General features: G+C 42.3%; 2 protein-coding genes across 3 annotated transcripts in view; both read right to left on the bottom strand.

Moving 5' to 3' along the window:
* The window catches only part of vamp2 (vesicle-associated membrane protein 2), a 3,833-nt gene extending 1,409 nt beyond the window's left edge, over window positions 1-2,424 (bottom strand). Inside the window, exon 1 of the mRNA XM_080482687.1 lies at window positions 2,177-2,424. Within this exon, the coding sequence (XP_080338813.1) occupies window positions 2,177-2,178 (2 nt within the window). The 5' untranslated portion in view covers window positions 2,179-2,424. The remainder of the gene's footprint in view (window positions 1-2,176) is intronic.
* A 4,570-nt stretch (window positions 2,425-6,994) lies between these two features.
* Window positions 6,995-19,248, bottom strand: mpp1 (MAGUK p55 scaffold protein 1). 2 transcript variants are annotated; one of them, XM_080482724.1, is made up of 12 exons: window positions 18,834-19,248; window positions 14,940-15,068; window positions 14,096-14,174; window positions 13,914-13,999; window positions 13,760-13,828; window positions 11,177-11,373; window positions 10,977-11,080; window positions 10,806-10,886; window positions 8,992-9,072; window positions 8,695-8,897; window positions 7,894-7,968; window positions 6,995-7,793 (listed from the first exon to the last, which is right to left on the bottom strand). In XM_080482724.1, exons 1-12 carry the CDS (start codon window positions 18,954-18,956, stop codon window positions 7,617-7,619), a joined length of 1,404 nt encoding a protein of 467 aa, XP_080338850.1. In that variant the 5' UTR covers window positions 18,957-19,248; the 3' UTR covers window positions 6,995-7,616. The 2 variants fall into 2 exon arrangements, with proteins under 2 accessions (XP_080338850.1, XP_080338849.1); XM_080482723.1 differs by having other exon boundaries at window positions 10,806-11,080.
* Window positions 19,249-20,071: the final 823 nt, after the last annotated feature.

The following is a 20,071-nucleotide window of genomic DNA, read 5'->3' as shown; positions in this document are numbered from 1 at the left end:
TGAAGAGGAGTGGAGGTATCCAGACCTCTATCAATTGTGAACCCCACACCTAAAGAATAATGCTTGATAACGTTTTGGTTTCTTTTCCACACCAACATTGATATGGGAGTTCCACCCTTGCTGAGATGCTGGTTTGAGGTGGGGTGTTTTTCTTCCACACATCTCCCTTTCTTTCTACAATCCACTGCTAATGTGTTTGCAAAGGAGGCTAAATATATATTAACCTTCTTTCAAGATAGAGCTCATAAAAATAGTCTTGCCCTGTGGTTTTCAGAGAGGGCCGTCGCAAGATCGGAGGGTCTATTTAAGGTGGATGCAATTAGAGAATAGATGAGTACATGATGTTGATGCCTTTGTGTGTTGGATTTACAAACAATGTGCTCTTTCTCTTCTTGGACAAACCAGATCAAAAGCAAGTGAGTTTTTCAAATCTGGTTTTTTTTTGGGTTCTTTTTTGTCATTTTTTTGTGTGATTCTGACTTATTGCCACCATGATGAAGTTAAATGTGTACTTAGCATGAATGCATAGTGTCTTTTGTAAAAGATAGATTAAAAGATAGATAGACAGACAGACAGACAGACAGACAGACAGACAGACAGACAGACAGACAGACAGACAGACAGGACAGACAGACAGACAGACAGACAGACATGCATGCTTTGGGCGCTCACTGTCATGGAGAAGCAGGCGGTGTGATTTTCAGCACTGGACAGCGACATTTCATTTCAGCACCGGACAGCGCCACAGCAGCCCAGACCAGAAAGTGTCTGATCCCAGCCTGACTCTTTCCCTTTCTGTTTGAAGCTGCTGCACCGGATCCTGACCCTTTTCATTTCTGATCTCTCACACACACACGCACACACATACACACGCACACACACGGTGCTGTGGACCACACCGGCTCACGCCGGGGCCTGGAAATACACCTACAGATTTTCAGCGTGGAGGGCGGGGGGCCTTCTTATTAATGTGTGTGTGGGTAAAAGCTGGATTTAAAACAAGTTAGGACACTGTGGAGATAAAATGTGGCGACAAAACGTTGAGTTAAAGTACACAGAGCGCATGCTTCATGTTGAATGGCACGACGTGCTCAGGCAACGAGCGTTTTTTTTTCTTTCTTTTTCCTTTTTTTGAAGACCGTTTCTGTACGCGCGAGAAAACGCACAGCCAGAAAGGAAAAATACACAGATCACCGGCGTTCGACGTGGTTTATTCGCCAGCAGTGTGAAATGAGGGGAGATATACAGCCGTCCCGCCCACGTACGACAATCGACGACATACAGTAGGAGGCTAGGCTATCCCCCACCCCCCGCCGGAGGCTGCAAATATCACCTAAACTAGGCCTTAGCCTCGTTCCCAGCTAATAATGCCCACATATATGAGCAGAATTGTGAAGTATTCGTCGAATATCGTCGAAGCAAATATATTCAACAGGCGGGCAGCGGCTGGAAGGCGCCGTGTGGCTCCTTCAACAAGATGCCCTTGCTCTTTCTGGAACGAGCCGAACCGTCACCTGCGGCGCACAGCCGCGAAAATCAACCCAACGACCCGCACGGTGTCGGGATAACCGGTTCACGTCGGGTTTATTTATTTATTTATTTATTTATTTTGACGTGGGTTTGATTAGCCTGTGGGTAAAACACTCAAGACGGGTGTCCTTTTTTTTCTCTCTCTCTCTCTCTCGCTCTCTCCCCACATCGAACCAGTCCAAACTGGAAATAAATGCGTGCGTAACGGCTCGACGGAGACTCACCGGGACGCGAGCGCTGAAAGAGACGGGCGATAATCCCGGGAGCCGCTTTTACCATGTAAATCCCCGAAAATACGGCTAATAACGGGGTTTAATAACGTAAACACGACGCCTCTCGTCCGCTCCCAAGGTTAGGCCGACGCGTTAGCCTGGCGCTTGGGTCACATTACCGGAGAAGACGGCTGAGAAATTCAATCCAACAACAATATGAATATTGTGTGTGTGTGAATTTTTTTTTTTTTATTATATCATTAACACGACAACCATAAAAGAGGCGCAGTACGTGACAGCCAGGAAATAGAAGGAAGCGCTCGGAAAACACAGCCTGACAGTCGTGAGCAGGACATCCATTCATGTTTTTTTTTTTTTTTTTATAATAATAATTCTAGTGACAATAAGCAGATAATACACGGTGTGTTACTTACATGTTCCTGACGGTATTAGCTGGGCAGCTGTGCTGAAATCCGGACTGGAAATGTGAGCTCGGACTAAGTGGCTGGCAGATGGATGTGGATTTGCCTCGTGCGCTCCTCTCTCCCCTCTGGCAGCCTTTGGTTGGTTATTGTGGCGTTTCCCTGCCTATATAGCCTAGGAGGAGCGCTGCTTTCTCTCTGCCCGCCGCCGCTGAAAATGTGTCCCCCCTCGACACTGGAGCTGTTTTTCTTCCTCCTCTGAATTTCTCTCTCTCTCTCTCTCTCTCTCTCTCTCTCTCTCTCTCTCTCTCTCTCTCTCTCTCTCTCTCTCTCTCTCTCTCTCTCTCTCTCTCTCTCCTCCTATTTGAACGGCAGCTGCAGGCTGTAACCGGAGCCCGGTTGCGGTAATGAAGGTGTAATAAACAGCCGCCTGGATTAGGCGCACAGAGATGGCTCGGTGACGTCAATCGCGGCGAGTTTCATGTTGAAATGGGTGGTCGGAGACACTTCAGACACGCCGACTCTTTCACAATCCCCCTTTTCTTTTTTCTTTTTAAATGTGGAGGACGCTGTAACCGTGGGGGTCTGCTCGTGTTTAATTCATTACATGTCACGGTCCTTCAAAAGCTCCGGCAAAGAGGCTTATTTTGATGGCAAGTCTGTGTGTGTCAACAAAATGGCGTTCCTGGAAAGGGGGGTGTGGCGTTATTAGGGGCCTGTTATCGTCCACAGGAAACACGGATGTGGACGGAGAGAGAGAGAGCGAGAGAGAGAGAGAGAGCGAGAGAGAGAGAGAGAGAGAGAGAGAGAGAGAGAGAGAGAGAGAGAGAGAGAGAGAGAGAGAGAGAGAGAGAGAGATGCCACCTGAAAGCTGCTCACTCTGCTTTTGTCTGAGGAATTCGTCTATTAATCTGTTTGACATTGCTGAAGTTATTCTAATGATCCAAAGGAGAGGCACTCATTTAATTCATTTTTTATTTGTTTTTATTTGTAGTGCAGTGGCCCCTTGAGACCCTAGGGGCCCTACACACACACACACACACAAACACACACACACACACACACACACACACACACTGTAGTTTAACAAGTTCATTGTGTACGGTGACCTTCAGTGTACTGAAAGGTGCTGGCATATAACATTTATTATCGTTATAATTATTATTATTATTAGATCCTTGGCTTCCCCTCTTCGTGTTTGATGGCTGTTCTCTCCCCTGATGTGTTTCACCTGGTGGCTGAGGGACATGTTGGGTGTCTTCTGTGTATTTTGGTGGTTGTCCAATGTCTCAGTCTGTGTTTTGCGTGTTTAGACTTTCCAGCGTCTCATCATTATCTCCCGTGACCTCGAGGACTCTGTTAGATTTTGTCATTTGAATTTTGTTTTTTAAAAAATGAGAATCCCGATTCACTTGAGCGCCGTGTCGGCTACGTTGAGTTCTTCTCTGAGCCAAATGCAATACTGGCCTCCTGATCTCCCGGGATTTTCAATTTCTAGTGCTTGCAGTAAAATGATCAGAAAATATCCAGAGAGCCGCGGTTCTCTGAGCCGAACAGCCTTGTTGAGGTCAGAGGTCAGCGGATAATGAACACACTATTTCCAAATGGTAGAAAAAGGCAAAAAAAAAAAACCTGAGATTACCATTCGTTACATCCAAGACATACAGAAGACCCTCTCTGACTGCAAATCCCTGACATTTTTTAAAAATTATTTCTTTTTTTTACTTGTTTTTTCAACTTTCTTTTAACATGTTCACTATGTACAGTGACCTTGGGTGTCTTGCAAGCCCTCTCAGTTTTGATTCCCGCCGTGTGTTTAGAATCTGCTGTAAACGATATGAAAGCGTGACTCCATCCTGTAACAAGCAGCGACTGATGTGATTCTGTGGAGTTTTTCTTGCCACAGTTTGTTCCTTTCAGTATCAAATAAACACCTTTTTCAGAATTCTCCAACCATCTCAAACATTAAAAAAAATAAAAAAAAACATGATATTGACTTCGCGGCACTCAAAATCCCCCATAGTCACTAAAGAGTCCAAGAAGAGCATCTTTGGGATGTAATGGACCATAATGGATATTAAGCGGACAAATCTGCATCAACTGTGCGACGCTGACATGTTGAACTTCTTCCCCAAAGAATGAAGAAGACAGTTCTGGTAAAAGGTGCTTCAGAAGGGACTTCAAGAGCAAATTAACCCGAATTACAATTATTGTCCCTTCAAATGTCAATGCCATCACATGTATATGATTACAGAACGATACATCAAATTATCGAGATCATTGATCAACAGTTTTCAACCCAGTATCAGTTGAAATTACTCCAAATTGCTGTAATTATCGAGTTTATTTCAAAACAATGAAACACTAAGACCTGCGTGTTGATCAGTACTGGAAACACAAAAATAATTATTTTAAGTTGATGTGTTTGGCTCTCTTGTATTGAAGATGATATTTATATAGACCTCATGACCTCATGACCTCTCAATCTATCTCCTAAAAAACACACGAGAGAAAAAGAGTATGAAAACCTGCGTGTTTAAATGCCTGAAAAGTCTTCGAAACAATGCAATTCTAACATCATATATATTCACCATGGGTTTTATTGATCAACCACACTCTAATCCTGTTTAATCTGGACAGGATGCAGGATTAGATTTTGTCTAATTTCCTTTGGATCTCCACGTGTTTGCTGTTGGTACATGACTGTCACTGGAGGACTACTTTGCGAGGTCAAACCTGACGACCTGACCCCAATCAAGCTTGCTCAACCTATATTTACTCCAGTCAACACATCAATCGGCTCTCAGATGAGTCCCATGGTGTCAATAAACTGCACTGACTGAACTCTCCTGCAGACTCAATATAAATATTAGATGTCTCCTCAGGTGGTTTCTTGTGAGTGGGTAGAAAGCTCTCTGTCTTTTCTTCTTTGCATTAACGCCCATTAACAGCCTGTGGTTATGTATACAGTACTACAAATGCACCTGATGCGCTTATCTGCTATCACTTGTAGTGTTCTGCACTTTCTTTATGGCTTTTGATATGCTGTTGTCGGCTGATTTATGTGCTTACACTGTGTATTTAACATTAGATATTTAATAATAATAATAATAATAATAATAATAATAATAATAATAATAATAATAATAATAATCTTTGGGAAAGAGTTGCTCAGTCACAAGTTGCCCCTCTGGCAGTGACGACAAGATGATAACAATGACCCATCTCTGGTGTACAACTTTAAAATATTTTTTCTCAAATTTATATTTTTGCCATCTAACAGACCTTTTAATTCTATTATATAAAAAAAAATACTCCTGAGATAAAGTCTATTATTGTTTTAACAGGCTGATTGGTCCAGTTTTATATTTTTTGGCTGGTAATAAAATACACATACAAACAATATTAATCTGTCCATGAAACCGCTTCAAGACAGCTCTTGTAATCCCAGATGTAACCACATGGGGGCACCAAAAGGCAGCTTTGTTTGGCTTCAGTAGTCCTCAGAGAGCAAGTCTGATGTTTAACTTTCCAGTCTGGTGACCTCAGGCATCACTTTCCAGGATGGTATGCAGCTTGCCCATCACAGATCTCAGCTTCCTCTGACGATTTAAATTTTTTTTGTAAAATCCTGAGATTCAGGGAGCAATTTTACAGGCTGCTGATCATTGTGACGCCAACTGAAATAACCATGTTTTTAAATCTTTGTTTATGCAAAGTGAGCTTTATGGTTTCTCATTATTACGCTCTTCTATAGGCTATTTAAGTCTAAGCTTAATGTAAAACTCACTTATAATGCACAGTTGTTCTCAGTAATCATTTCTCCCAGCGGGTACACTGTGTGCCTGTCCCACTGTTCAGCTTTACTGCATCACATTCAGCTCAAAGTAAGCGGCAACTACATGATTTCATTTGTATGAAAAACACCTCCACCCATATTTAAAATAGTCTGCTGGCTTCTGATTGCATTCAGCCATCCATTAACAGCGTTGCCATCAGGAAAGCAGAGCAAAGCTGTACAGCACTGGATGGAAGCTGCGTTGGAATTCATTGTCATGTATAACCAGCAACTCGTTCCCTCACACTGAGGATGAGGAGGGAATTGCAATGCGAAAGACACAGGTGCATTACTTGTACGGTACAAGTCTCTTGATCTATTATTGATCACAGCGTTGAACCACGATGTCTGCTGAAAAATTCAGGCAGACATGAACCTCAATGCTCCGGTCCAAATCAGAGATGTTGGTGCGTCATGGAATATTCTCTAATCTCATTGTAGAAGGTGAAATATCGACGTTTACATTTTCAGAATTTTGCTGGTTGATGTAAATCTGACCATTCTTTTCTCTTCTGTACCCATTTTTATAGAGCAGAAGGTATCTATATTAACGCCAATGAAAATGTTAGAATCATCATTTTGAAACTACAGAGAAGAGAAAACCCACATAGACATAGGGAGAACATGTAAACTCCACGCAATAACATCTGGTTTATCAGTACAAATGTTTCTTCTAGTGGGAGGATGTTTATTATAATACTTTTTTCCCTTCATTTTAGCCACAACTCTCTGCAATTCAGAGTAACTACTGAATTGAATATGCATGTTTGGACTCTGGAAGCCAAGCAATCTGAGAAAACATAGGCATGCCACAGAAATGTTTCCCAAGCCTGAGTTATTGTGAAGCAGGAGTGCAGAGCACCTCTATATCTCTCCGTGCAGCACTGGAAGTCATTTTGCTCCAGTTAAACTTTAAATTTTTTTTGTTGATAGTAAAAACTGGAGTATTTCCACCTCAAACACAGAGAGACAAAAAGAACAGCAACAAGAAACAGAGGTGGCAATTTTATCATTTTATTTTATTTTTTCTGTTTAAAAGTGCCTTTACAGTACCCCATGAGGTATACAATTTTGATAGGACGAGACAAAGTGAGGATGTTAACGATTGGCTGAAAGGGTTTATGTGTAGGGGACATACAGTATAATGGACTTACACAGACTGCACAAGCAAACAGTTTCAGAATCTCTATTTCATGGTATAAGCCCAATGACGGCGGAGAAAAAAAAAAGAAAAAAGAAAAGATAATAAATCACTGGTTTACACAATGAAATCCTGTCATTTCTTAAAATGAGGATTTCATTCACAGTTGTGGTCCTGTTTTGCATTTTCCAACATTCCAACAATCACAACGGTGCGCGACACAAACGACTCAACCCACCGCCCCCCCCCCCCCCCCCCGGAAAGCCTGAAGCACACGTCTAAACAACAACGCAAAGCATCCCTGGTGAGAATCTAGACTTTCTACATATTGCTCATTTTCAAATGCGTCTGTGCAAAATAAATCTCAGTGACAACTCTCATTAACTGAAAGGTAAACCCACACACACCTGGGAGGTTTTTTCGTCTAAGGAGTGATATTGCACTGCTTTTCACACTGGGGGACACACGTGGTTTCAGTACACCCAGGATACGGGCACCCACTGCGGGGTGGAGGTGACCCGCTCGATGGCCTCCTCCACACCCTTCACGCTTTCGTCCACGTCGTTGTTGACGAGCACCACGTCGAAGAAGTGTCTATATGTCTTGAGGATGGCGTCGGACTCTTTTTGGATCATCTGCAGGTTCTCCGTCTGGGGGAGAAAACACAAGAGGATTAGCGGCTCGGGGCCTCAGACTGAGTTTGGGGAGTTTAAACTGTTGAGAGAGGATTTCCAGATGACGACGGAGCACCTGGGGAGCTGTGGTGGTCGGCGCGATGAACACCACCAGCGGCGCAAAGTCAGCAGTCCTCAGGAGCTTCAAGGTCTGAAAGAGGAGGGAGGGTGAGAACTGTGAAGAAATAGCTTGTAAAAAAATATCACTTAACACAAGATATGGCATTAATTATAGGGTATATATATTTATTTATCATGGGTTTGTCTTCAGTCTGTCATTTTAGGGGAAGAAATCAAGAGGTTAACATCTGCATTGTGATAGAAATGAGCTCACAAAAATGCAACATCTGAAACAGCAGCAATATCTATACTATCAATCTTGTCATACTGCATGTAATACTATGGTGGATTTAAAATACGCGGTCGTCTTTCTGCAGACGTTTCCTAACCTCTGAATGCAGACTTGGGCCTCTGACTGAATGACTGGATTGTACATTATTAATGATGCATTACCGGGGAGATTCCTGCATATTAGCCTATAAATCAGTCTTTTCAACTTATTTTGAATATATGCAACATTTAATCACTTATTTTATATTTACATAGTTGTGAACTTTATTCTTTACTTGTTTCTTTTTTTCTCCTTTTAACATTTTCACCTTGTTTTGAGGTTATTGACATTGAACTTCCATCACAATTTTCCTGTCGTCTATTTAGTCATGGCAAAATACTTTATATTCTGTTTTATTTCAGAAAAGATTCTGATAAAAAGGGATTATAAATAGCAATCCATTTCCTTTTAGGACCCTGGTTATGTTGCCATAGCACTAATGAATGACTTCCCTTTCACTTAGTGCTGCTTCAAGCTTGTACCAACCTGCGGCTCCACGTCCAGCAGCGCGATTTTGCTCTGCTCGTGGATCTTGTGGATGGTCTCAATTTTGGTGCCAAACATGTATCCCTGGAAGCTGCCGTACTCCAGCAGCTCATTCCCAGAGATGCACTTGGTCATGGTTTCGTTGGAGATGAAAAAATACTCATGCCCATTCTCCTCGTCCTTACGCTGGGGCCTGGTGGTGTCTGCGCAGAGGGTTAACGGAGTCAGTCGAACACACCGAACCCCGGCTTGACACTTAAACCGCAGCGTGCGGCGGGACATTGTGATTCTACTTACGTGGTGATGGGTAGGAAAATCGATCAGTGTATTTAGTCAGAAGTGCATTTTTGATATGGCTCCTGCCGACACCAGGCGCGCCTGAAAAGAGCAGAATTGATCGAGTATTATTACATTTTCATCAAAAACACACAGAAACGATTACTTCAAGTGTGGCTGCATGAGCGACTTGTGTACCATAGATCAGTGTTGGCCTGTTTGTTTGTTTTTTAATATGGAGAACCAGACAGTTTGATCAATAAGGAAAACAAAGCTACTGGACAGAGAGGGCAACTAAACATTTGTTCTCACACGTACAAGAAAGCAGTATAAGTGTATGCATAATTGAATACACTGTTGGCCTCACATTGTCTCTTGAAAGCCGCCAAGGACATACGCTTACTTTAAAACTGATTTTCTGAAGTAGCTCTCCAGTGAGTGTTTGAAACACTGAGCGGACCGTCGCTACGTTCTGCAAACTGAGAACCTACTCATGCCAAGCCACCGCAGGACAAACACCGATTATTATTATAATCCACTCCAAATGAAGCGATGCTGCTTTCCAATCGCTTCAGAACCCCGAAGTCTAAGCTTGTTTTCGGTGTTGCAGAGTAATAATAATAATAATAATAATAATAATAAAAATCCCCTTTCGGGGACCCAGACTTTTATTTTGAAGATGGCCGTGTCCAGTTGGCATGCGTCTTATTGCAACATGAGGATTTCATTGACTTGACGCTCCAGCTCTGGAGCTCTCCTTGCAGAAATGTTATGCGTCTGATAATTTGGTGTTTATTTTCTCATGTTTTCTACTCCCTCCTGGTCCTTCTGGTTTGTGGGTTTTGGTTAAAGTTCATTCCCGGTTTCATGTTCCTTGTGTAATCATCACTCGCGCCTCGTTTCTCCGCCCTCGCGTCCCCCGCCACCTCCGCCACCTCCCCTAATGACCCTTGATCGTTGTCAGCTGTGCCTCTTTGTGTGCACACGCTTCCTTGGGGAAGAATTTGGTCTTTTGCTTCCTCTTCATGAGATTCCTTTATTTAATCGTAGAAAATAATAGATGTAGACTGGGAATCCGGAACGAGAAGCAAAAGTTTCGCTTTCACACGACATTTTGAAAACTTCAAACGCTGAAAACGAGTAGCCACTAGTTGGTGCTGTTGTCTGTTTTTGTAATGAAACCATACGCACATACATCTTGAGAAGAAAGCGCTATAAACATTAACAATGGCGAGTACACAGACATTCATATGAACAAAGTGGGATTCTTATCACGGCGACAACTCTAAAAGAATATGGTCTGGGAGTCATGACGCTCCGGAAGCCGCCATTGTCGTTATTGTCTATCTACTTCCACATGTGCAGAATGGCCGCGGTCGGCATGTGCAGTAGCAGCATTTCCGCCGTTTACGTGGAGACGGGAGTCGGAGTATTGTCAAAAGGTTCCACCTTGGGTACCGTTCTCAAGAAGTTACATTCTCAGAGCGTCATTGTCGTGTAAAGCAGAAACACCCAAAACATAGAAGTTCTGTGTTTTCACCTGAAAACATTGTAATGTAAACGGAGCCGGAAAGAACAAGTGCAACAACTTTCCTCAAAGTGTCTACATAGTGTGTTTAACTTAAACTGTTACGATAAACTGAATTCCTCAACAATTTTTTTTTTCTTTTAATTGAAGGAAATTTAAGGTAGGGATTCCAAGTTTGGGACCTCTACAATGCAACATTAACCTCTCTTTATCATACTGGAAATGAGTTCCCCTCAAAAAAAATTTTAAATCTCCACATGGATGAGAACTAATACATAATGATATTGTGTTGAGCAAAGACGCTTACCAATAAGCACTAGCGTTTTCCTTTTGAAAGCCGGCAGCTGAACAACCTCCTCATAGGAAATCACATCCAGCTGGTCAAAGACTGTAAAACAAATAAATATATATATATATATATATAACGGGATCAAGGTGCAACACTGTGTCTGTATCACAACGCTGGGGGTTAACGTACTCGAGCTGTGTTTGGCCAGGTACTTGTCTTTGCACTTCTTCTTCTTTCCAAACGGGCTGCAGGACTGGCTGCCCTCTCGAGCCTTACTTTTACTGGCCACTCTCCTGCGAGGAAATAAAATAAATTAAAAGTCACGCCGAAGACTTTTACGTGTCTGGTGGTTCGATTCTGGGTAAATCAAACACGGAGGAGCTTTCAACCATTCTTGGAGCTCCGGTGAGGGGATGAGTCCGGCGGAGTCGGCGGCGCTGCTCTCCACTCGGCCCTGCCACCAGTTTGGATCCTGCTTGTTGATGATCTGGATGATGTCTCCGGTGTGAAACGTCAGGCCGGCCTCTTTGCACGGGATCAGGTCGTCCGCGGTGGGGTCGTAGTCGAACTGGGCCCTCATGTACATCTGCGGATCGAGGGCGAGTCGGGTCAATCCTCTTTGTTGTAAAAACACGTACACAGACGTTTACTACTGGAAACCGTGTTGTCCAGGGGTTTTCAAAGTGTGGGAGGATCATCCTCCAGCCGTAGTGCCTGAGCCATAGTGGTCTTGGCATTTTCTCAAAGTAAGCAGTAATTTATCATTTTCATGAGTCACAACTCAGAAATTCGACAACTAGTGTTTTTTTTTTTTAAAGAAGTGTCCATATATAATTTAATGTGCAAACTTATAGTTTTGTGATTCACAAAATGCACTCCAAAATGTGTGTATTTTAATAAGATAAAGAGTTTTCCCCAATTTCAACTAATATTTTTTCTCATTACTATTGTAGCTCATGAATTGAAAAGGAGCAAATCATGCATAGAAAAGGCATCCCCCAGGGATAGGGTTAGGGTCCCCCCACATTTTGAAAACAACTGGTTTCTCCTTTACATGTTCTTATCAGCAACTTAATGTTTGTCTACATATACTTTCTAACGTCACGCTTGTTGCTAAACATTCCGCGAACTTTGAAATACAAACGACAGAAAAGAAACTTTCTCAATAATATATAAAGTCCTTTTTGACAGCTTCTTATTTATTTTTTTTATTTCCACTCAATCTTTTGGAAGAAATGACCCTTTCATGCCAGCTGCTTAAAGCATAACTAGGATTCTTTTGAAAATGGTAGAAATATTTCACTCACAAACCTTGAACGAAAATATTCCGCATTTTGTTTTACTTAAATGGTTAAGTGGGGGGAAAAAAGCTGTTAGTCGTGACTGGAGAAACTATTGGCTTCGACAGTGGATGTACTAGCAGATGCGAAATTCTAATACAGATCTACTCATATATATATATATAAAATAAAGCACCTTTCAGGATAATTATTATTAATGAGGCTTCAACATTTGGATTCTACTAGTATGTAATGAGAAATTCACCCTGAAGCAGAATAATTAGTGGACTATGTGATCTTGGCAGTCACACATCAATCTTGGGAGGATCTGAATGATTAAATTGTTATCACCGACTAAAGTTTTTACTCAATATGAACAAATCTCAACTAGACTGTTTGAAGATCACAGCAGGACCACATGATAATTCTCCTCAGGGTATTTTTTTTATGTTTTTTTAATACTATTCAGTTCAATCCAAAAACATTTGTGGCTTCCCAAGACTTTCCTCTGGTACACGCAACACGTGTGAAAGAATTGAACGTACTGGAGAAGTCTGGATCGTCACAAATTACATTTAATGAGCATAAAACAGCCCCTCCAGAGAATTGTTAGGGCAGGACTGCAATAAAATAATGCAAATTCAGCACAAGTTTCCCTGTGGTATAATGGAATGACGAAGAAATGTTTTCATATGCCAAAATAAACTGTGTCCTAATAAAAAGTATAACAATAGTTGAGCCAACTGGGACAGTGACGGGTAGTTGTTATAGAAGCTGTGTTGTTTTACATTTCTAAAGGTTTTTGCCTGCATGTTCGCTCTATGAGACGCTGCTTGATTTTTTTTTATCTAAACAATTCACACTAAATAAAAGACAATCAATATCTGCAGCTCTTTCTGTAATAAGTAGTACACTTATTTTTAGAGCCATTTATTCACTAATTATTTTTGCACTCCAAACTCGTAATTGTTTGTCGATTCTCGCAATTTTCATCCATAAATTAAATAAGAATGCAGATCATTTGTAGTTGGGACTACTGCTGGGCACGGGTGGTCGTTTTAAAACACAAATAAATATTTATCAGAGCCACAAGATCCTGGAGGGACTGATTGACGTAGGCAAAGCACATCAACTAATCCTACATGTACTAATGCAGTAGAAGCTTTATGGCGGTTTGCCATCACTGGCCACAGCAGGTACTGAGCTTCTGAAATACAATCATCATCATTCAATCATTTTTCGAAGTCCATGTTTCCATTATAGGATCAAATCTGTCGTTACATCAAGAGCAGCCTTGGTTTTCTGCGACACCACACACACACACACACACTCAGGCAGCTGTTGTAGAGACTTGCTGTGGCCAGCAGATGGCAGAATGAAACACACACTACCAAAGTGTTTCAAGCCCAACTAGTAAAACTAGTGAGAGGTGTTAGTTTCACTTTGAACTAATCACATAGTCACCTGAGTTGTTCATTGACTAACAGGAGAGTCACCTAAACAAAATCATGTTTCAACAAGTAAGTCGTGGAAGAGGGGGGAAAAAAATCATCTTTGAATTCACTGTGAAGTGGATGGAAAGCAGATTCTCTTAAGTTTGTTTGCAGAAGAAAATATGAAACACAAAATCCACTCCAAGCCAAAGCAGCACGGAGCCGGTCCTGGGTGTAAACGCGTCGGTCATGTCTTTACCTCACAGACTCGGGATCGATTCTTCATCTTGGGGATGATCTTCATTGTGACGACTCCATTTGTTTCTCTCTGCAGGTAAAGATCGCAGCGGTTTAACGCATCCCTGTGATATGCGAGCAGAACAGCAGCATTGAGCGGTGAAGGACTCACTTACAAGGACCTTCTGTAGCTGATCTACGGTTTGGTTCGTCACGCTTTTCCCATTGATTTCTGCTATTTCGTCCCCTTCTTGTAAAGACCCTGGAAAACAAGCACGAGACGGGCCTTGCAATTTCTCCCAGACCAAGAAACCAGGAAACGACCACGCCAACGTTCTAATCATTTTGGGGTTATCACCTTGTTTGTGGATCATCCCACCGTGCAATATTCTGGCCACCGTGCATCGCTGTTTGTCGTTCACTTTCAGAGTGACCCCCTGCAGAGAACAGAGAAACCAGATGGTGATGAAATACAGTGCGAGCACCTTTAAAGACAAAGTGCCCGGAAAAAGAAGCTACATGTAAAAGGAAATATGTATTAGTAAAAACAAAACAAAATAATAATGAGTTATTTATTGTAACGATATAAAATAATAGATAAAAGCTACATGCAACAGAAAAATATCAAAAAAAAACCAAGAAGCAAGAAAAAACTAAAATTAAATTAAATTAAATAAATAAATGGCTGCATGAAAGCACCAATTAAAAATAGTAAAGCGACAAAATAACACCTTGAGCACCTTTGAGAAGAAAGTACTATGACAAAAAGGTTTAGCATACCGACAACAAATAAATTAGAAAGAGGGGGGGAGGGGGGAAGGAACTTATTCTGTGAGCCTGATACCAAAACATGGTCACCTTTGTTTGGAACAACAAGAAAACGTTTTTTTTCTTAAAGATCTAAAGATGTGAAAACACAGCTGCATGCTCTGAAAGTGACCAGTAAAATTCTAAAATCCATCCAGCCAGTGGAGAGAAGCTAAAATTGGACATGTGACGTCTGTTAAAAACAAGTGAGAAGCTGAGAGGACAAGAAAGACATTAATGACTCCTCCCTCCTCCAGTTTTATAAGTACTAGAGTCTGTATTCCCTCTCTGGGTTGGCTCGAGCTCGGATTTCTGTGATTTTGATGGACTGATAAGCTGATGATTCTCCTGATTAATCAGTGAAAAGAAAGAGGCTGTGCAGGCAGATTGTTCACCATGGGCTCAGAGGGATTCTTCTCGAATGCTACTTCTTTCATCCTGGTCAGCTCTGCGCCGTTCATGTGTCCTGCACTTCCGTTGGTGTAAACGTCGGCCCCTTTAGTCTCATAGGTCTGCATAACCGCCTGCAAGGAAACAAAAACACACCCACGGCTTTATCGCACACACTTAATGAAATCAGACTTTACTGAGGAAAAAAGAAAAGAAAAAGAAAATCAACATAATTGAATTTTGTCTGATTAATTTGCCAGAGGTCGGACTTCGTGTTTCGTTCGTCCGCACGGATCGCATCATTATCTCTGTGAGCGAAGCAAACACTTTCTGCTGGCGTGCGCCAACAGCTCCGTTTCATTTGCAAGTTTCAACATATGTTCGGGGTTGAAAATTAACCCGGCGTTATAACAGCCCATTAACCTCGACCTGTCATCTGGTCCACCTGGCTCATGTGGTCATGGATACCAGCAGTGTCATCGGACGGTCACTATTCAGAGACGGCGGGCGTCCTCCTCCGACAGCGTCCGACCAAGCTATCAAACTAGAGAAACTGCACTTTTACACCTTCATCAAGAGACTCCTCATCACGCCGCTTCTATCCTAACATCCGCTGCAGCTCGAGAGAAAGAAAACAAACATCTGATATAATGCATATGTTAGTGCACTCTTCCCAGCATGCCTCATTCTCCACCGTTTTTAAGAAGAAACAAGGAAATAAGTGGACGTTATAAAAAAGACACATCTGACTTTTCACTTTCCTTTTGTCCCAACAACTGTTAATCTATTTTTTTGTGGAAATATATTGTTAAGTTCAGTATTCAGTCACACATTAATTATTAATACGGCAGTCAACTAAAGATGTTTTTATACTTCAAGACTCTAAATTCGGTATAAAAACACACAATTATACAAGAAAATATCCTGCAACCGGGCATATAACTGATGTTTGCCTGTACAGTATCACTGTCTGACAAAACAATTTGTTATTTGAATGAAGACACACTAAATATGTATTGCTGGACTTATTGTGTCCATGTTAATGTCACTTTGTTTTGAAGAAAACATCAAAAAAACAAGTGACCAACTGTGGTCACTAGTGTGATTAAAAGTTAACTGGCGTTTGTTGGGCGAGTTTAGTTAATCCAATGCTTTACTTTGACGTCAAAAGTCATTAATTTGATGTTCTTTTGTCCAGACTGCTGGTGAAGAAGCTTCAATCTTTATGAACGCCGGGAAAATTAATGCAGCCAAAGCGGGGTACACAGATCAAATCAGTAAGCAAAGTACAACCTCCGTGGGGGAACTCATTTTCTGCGTCAGCGCAAAGTTTCTTTATGAAAGTGACACATCAGCGCTGCTTCAGCAGAACTATATTATCTATTTCCCAGTGTCAGCACTACAATAAACCAATAAATATCATTATCACCCCCCGACCCCCCCCACCCAGCCATCATTTTGGCTTCAATCCGTAAAACAGAAAACCGAAGCGGAGAATGTTTCTATTTCTGTGTGGGTGAGTCGGGAGAGGGCGGGACGCAGGCGTCACGACTCCCCAGCACTTGTTTTCATGTGCAACTCGATAGTTATTTACCAGTCCGTTACATGTCAGGACCGTGCAGCCCCCCTCCCCCGGATGACGTCGAGTGATGAACAGATGAAATTACACACACCGAGGAGAGAAATCGGTGCAGCAGCAGCAGCAGCAACACGGAATTGATTTCTTACTTTTGAGATAATATTTCATGAAATGCAATAAACTTCACGGAGCTGGAACAAGATTACCCCCCCACCCACCCCCCCAGTAAACCACGGTCACTTTGGAGCTGAATATCGTTCTTTTCTTTAGCCATCCAGTTTTAAGTGTTTTGATTAAATGGTTGAAAGTTTTAACTCGCACTTATTTCTGTTTATTATGATTTCTTTTAAAAAGAATTACGAAAAAATTTAAATATGGGAAAATGCATCATGACCCACAAATGTTTCCACCCAAAAAGGGGGGGGGGGACCCATAACACCTGAACAGACACCAAATACACAGAAAATATACTTTTATAGCTCAAATGAAGACAATTTAATTAAACGTAATAGTCTCCTGAATTGTACTCTCTCTACTAAACTTCAAATAGTCGCTTTGCGAGGTCATCACAGCAGAAAGTGACAGACTTTGTAAAGAACTGATGATTAAGTTACCCTTTCGTGCTAAAATATTTGCTTTCTTAGATTAAATCAGCAGTAAAAGTCCTTATAAATCAGAAAGTGCCTCGTCAGGGGGATGACAGTCACAAAGAGATTAGGCGGGTGATTAAAGGGCGTTTGAGTCACACTACAGTGAGTGTGGTGACGAGGTCTCTTTCTGAGGTTATGGGAAGACGGCTTCAGTGTGGAGAAGAAACAGGATGAACGTTGAGGAAATGGAGGGGGTGGGGGGGGGGGGCGTTCAGGTCGGCTCTTATTATGAAGGGTGTGGCTTCCTCTGGAGTAGATAAAGTAGATCAGACTGCTGTGCATTTCTACATGTAGTGTTGATCTGAAACTACAGATTACTGTGCAATCTGTCTCTTTCCTTTGCCATGATTTATACATCCAAGCCTCAAAATATATTACCCCCGCCCCCCGTTGTGAGATTCATGGTGGAAAATCCTTTATCTCCTATTGATCGTTTGAAGAAGCACAGTAGGAGATCAATATCTCGGCTACAATGGGACACAGTGTGCCTTATCTCACACACACACACAAAAAAAACCCCAGCTCCAACAACAGATGAAGTTTCAGAGGAATTTAGACAGATTGTAGAGAAATCAGCCAGAAGGGTGTTGAGGGTCTGGCCCCATGTGCCAGAGGCCGGGCTCGCCTGAACTTGTCAGGAGTGTTTGGTTTTGCTACGATTCGAGAGCTGTAACCGTGATAGTACAGAGTGTTTCGGGGAGTTACTCTGAAGCAACAACTTCAGTCCCGGCTCAGATAAAAGAGCAAGAGCATAGCACACGCCCTTCGACAAACTGTGAGATAAAGGTCCACGTGATCCCGCTCCAAGACGCTGATTTCACAAATCAGCACTCAGCAGAAGGGGACAGATTGTAACTCAAGGCCGGCGAGCTGCAAACTGCTGATGTCAGGACAGGAGTTTCCTCTCTTCCCCATTTCACTCTGTGACTCTGTGCTGACTTTTCACATTCAGAGAAGATGTTCAGCACAAAGCCCCCCCCCCCCCCCCCCCCCCCCCACACCCCCACCTTTCTCTGACAAATCCACCCTTACATCATGAAGGACTGGAGCCCAGGGCGTCCCAATGTTCCACCTCCAAATGTTTCTGGGGTCATCTCAGGGTGGTTTCACAACATGTCCCAGCTCCAAGGAAAAACACGTTGGCAGCAAAGCCTGGTACAGTGTTGATGAAGTAAACAACCTGTCTGGCCTCAAATGAATGTAATTCCTCAGGAGGAGGGTCAACAACAGCTTAAAAATAACTTATTGCAGAATACAGCTGTCTTTTCAAAACTACTTCAACAACTTCAGCTGAACTCCGGAGACATCTGAACTATACATCTCGCACGTGACTCGTCCGTTTCCAACAAGTTGTGTAATAACTCTCACGTGTTTTAAATATGGTATATTTACAGAAGTGAATCTGCCAATGCAGCGTCTGCTGGGTCCAATAATACTGAGCAACGCAGAGGCTGCAAACACACGGTAAATATCTGACATGCATGAGACAGATGAACACAGGGAGCCGCTTTAAGCCGCAACCATGAAAAAAAAAAAAAATGTATTCTATTTATAGGAGCGCTGCTGGGGGAATAAACAACAGTCATATGGCCCATAATGTGTCTGCTTCCCGGAAGCCATGGCAGAGAGGAAAAAAAAAAAAACCCCAAGAGAAATAAGCGACATCTTACCTTGTCAGACTTTGGTTTGTTTTGCAGCAGCTGCTCCAGGTACAGATCGGAAAGGGCTGTCCGGACGCTGCTCACCGGCTCCAGAATGACGGCAGCTTCGTTTTTATTGGATTTCAACGTCATCGTTTTGTCCGCTAGATAAGAAAGAGGTGGAAGGGAAAACAAACCCCCCAAAAAAAAAAAAAACAACAACTATCAATCCGATTCGCCCCCTTCCTCCTCCCCCCGCCAGTAAAGACCTGCTGATAATGAGTCCGGACGACGTGACAGGTTCCCCCCCGAGAGGCTAAAGTCCAAGGTTTGGCTCAGCAGCAGGTGAGAAGCGCGAGATAAGTGTTGCGGCGAACACCGCTGACAAAGCAAGTAAACACGCAGCGGACCCACTGCGCTGCGAGGGGCGGGCGCAGAGGCGTTCAGGGAAATCACGACATCCCAGCACTCACTTTAACGTTCGGTTTATCACGCTACCCCATATTTACACAGATAGTGCAAGGATTTTACTCTTGGTGTTATTATTTAACAGCGAGATCGTTATTAATGATGATATTTATGATGTTGTTTTGATGCAGTTTGAATTGAACTACTCTTGAACTACTATTCGCTCCCAGTTGCAACACACCTGGAAGCAATGAGGGGTTTGCTATTGGGCTTTTTTACAAGCTTGATCATGACATCAGCATTAGGTTGAGGCGAGCTGAAGCTTGGAGAGAGCTAAAACGTGCAGGACGTCGGCCCACCAGGCCCGGATTTGAAGACCCCTGCAGGATGAAGTTATTTGAATTGTATTGAATTGAATTGAAAGCTAGATAAGAGCACCTCTTTTAGCTCAATCTGATCAACAAGTCATGCTACAAGTTACCTAGTTTATTAGTAATAATTCATTACAGAATAATACCATACGTCATTGTAATTTTAAAAAGGGGGATTATAGTCTTAATATTTTCATTTTTTGCACCATCCATTTTTACTGAATGAATTTATTTAATTCAACGCACTGCTTAAGATGTTTCTTATTTGAATAGATGGATAGATCGATGATTGATGGATTAAATTCAATTCAATTCAATTCAATTCAGAATTGTATTTCCATAGCGACAATAACAACACAGTCATCTCAAGACACATTACCACATGAGGAAACATGTATGGAAGGATGAGTAGCTGCATGAATGGAAGGATGACTAAGCACATTAGAAGAAGCTTTCTTGCTTTCAGAGGGGGAACAAAAATCCCAAAAC

The sequence above is a fragment of the Lipophrys pholis genome (assembly GCF_963383615.2).
Source record: "Lipophrys pholis genome assembly, chromosome: 16".
Taxonomy (NCBI): Eukaryota; Metazoa; Chordata; class Actinopteri; order Blenniiformes; family Blenniidae; genus Lipophrys; species Lipophrys pholis.
This window is presented reverse-complemented; position numbering and strand designations above follow the sequence as displayed.

Excerpts from the sequence above, each read along its gene's own strand:
- mpp1 (XM_080482723.1), bottom strand. The coding sequence starts at position 18,956 with ATGACGTTGAAATCCAATAAAAACGAAGCTGCCGTCATTCTGGAGCCG. Across the intron at positions 14,000-14,095 it reads TGGGATGATCCACAAACAAG|GGTCTTTACAAGAAGGGGAC; the intron begins GTGATAACCCCA and ends CTTGTTTTCCAG. Across the intron at positions 8,898-8,991 it reads ATTTTCCTACCCATCACCAC|ACACCACCAGGCCCCAGCGT; the intron begins GTAAGTAGAATC and ends CCCTCTGCGCAG.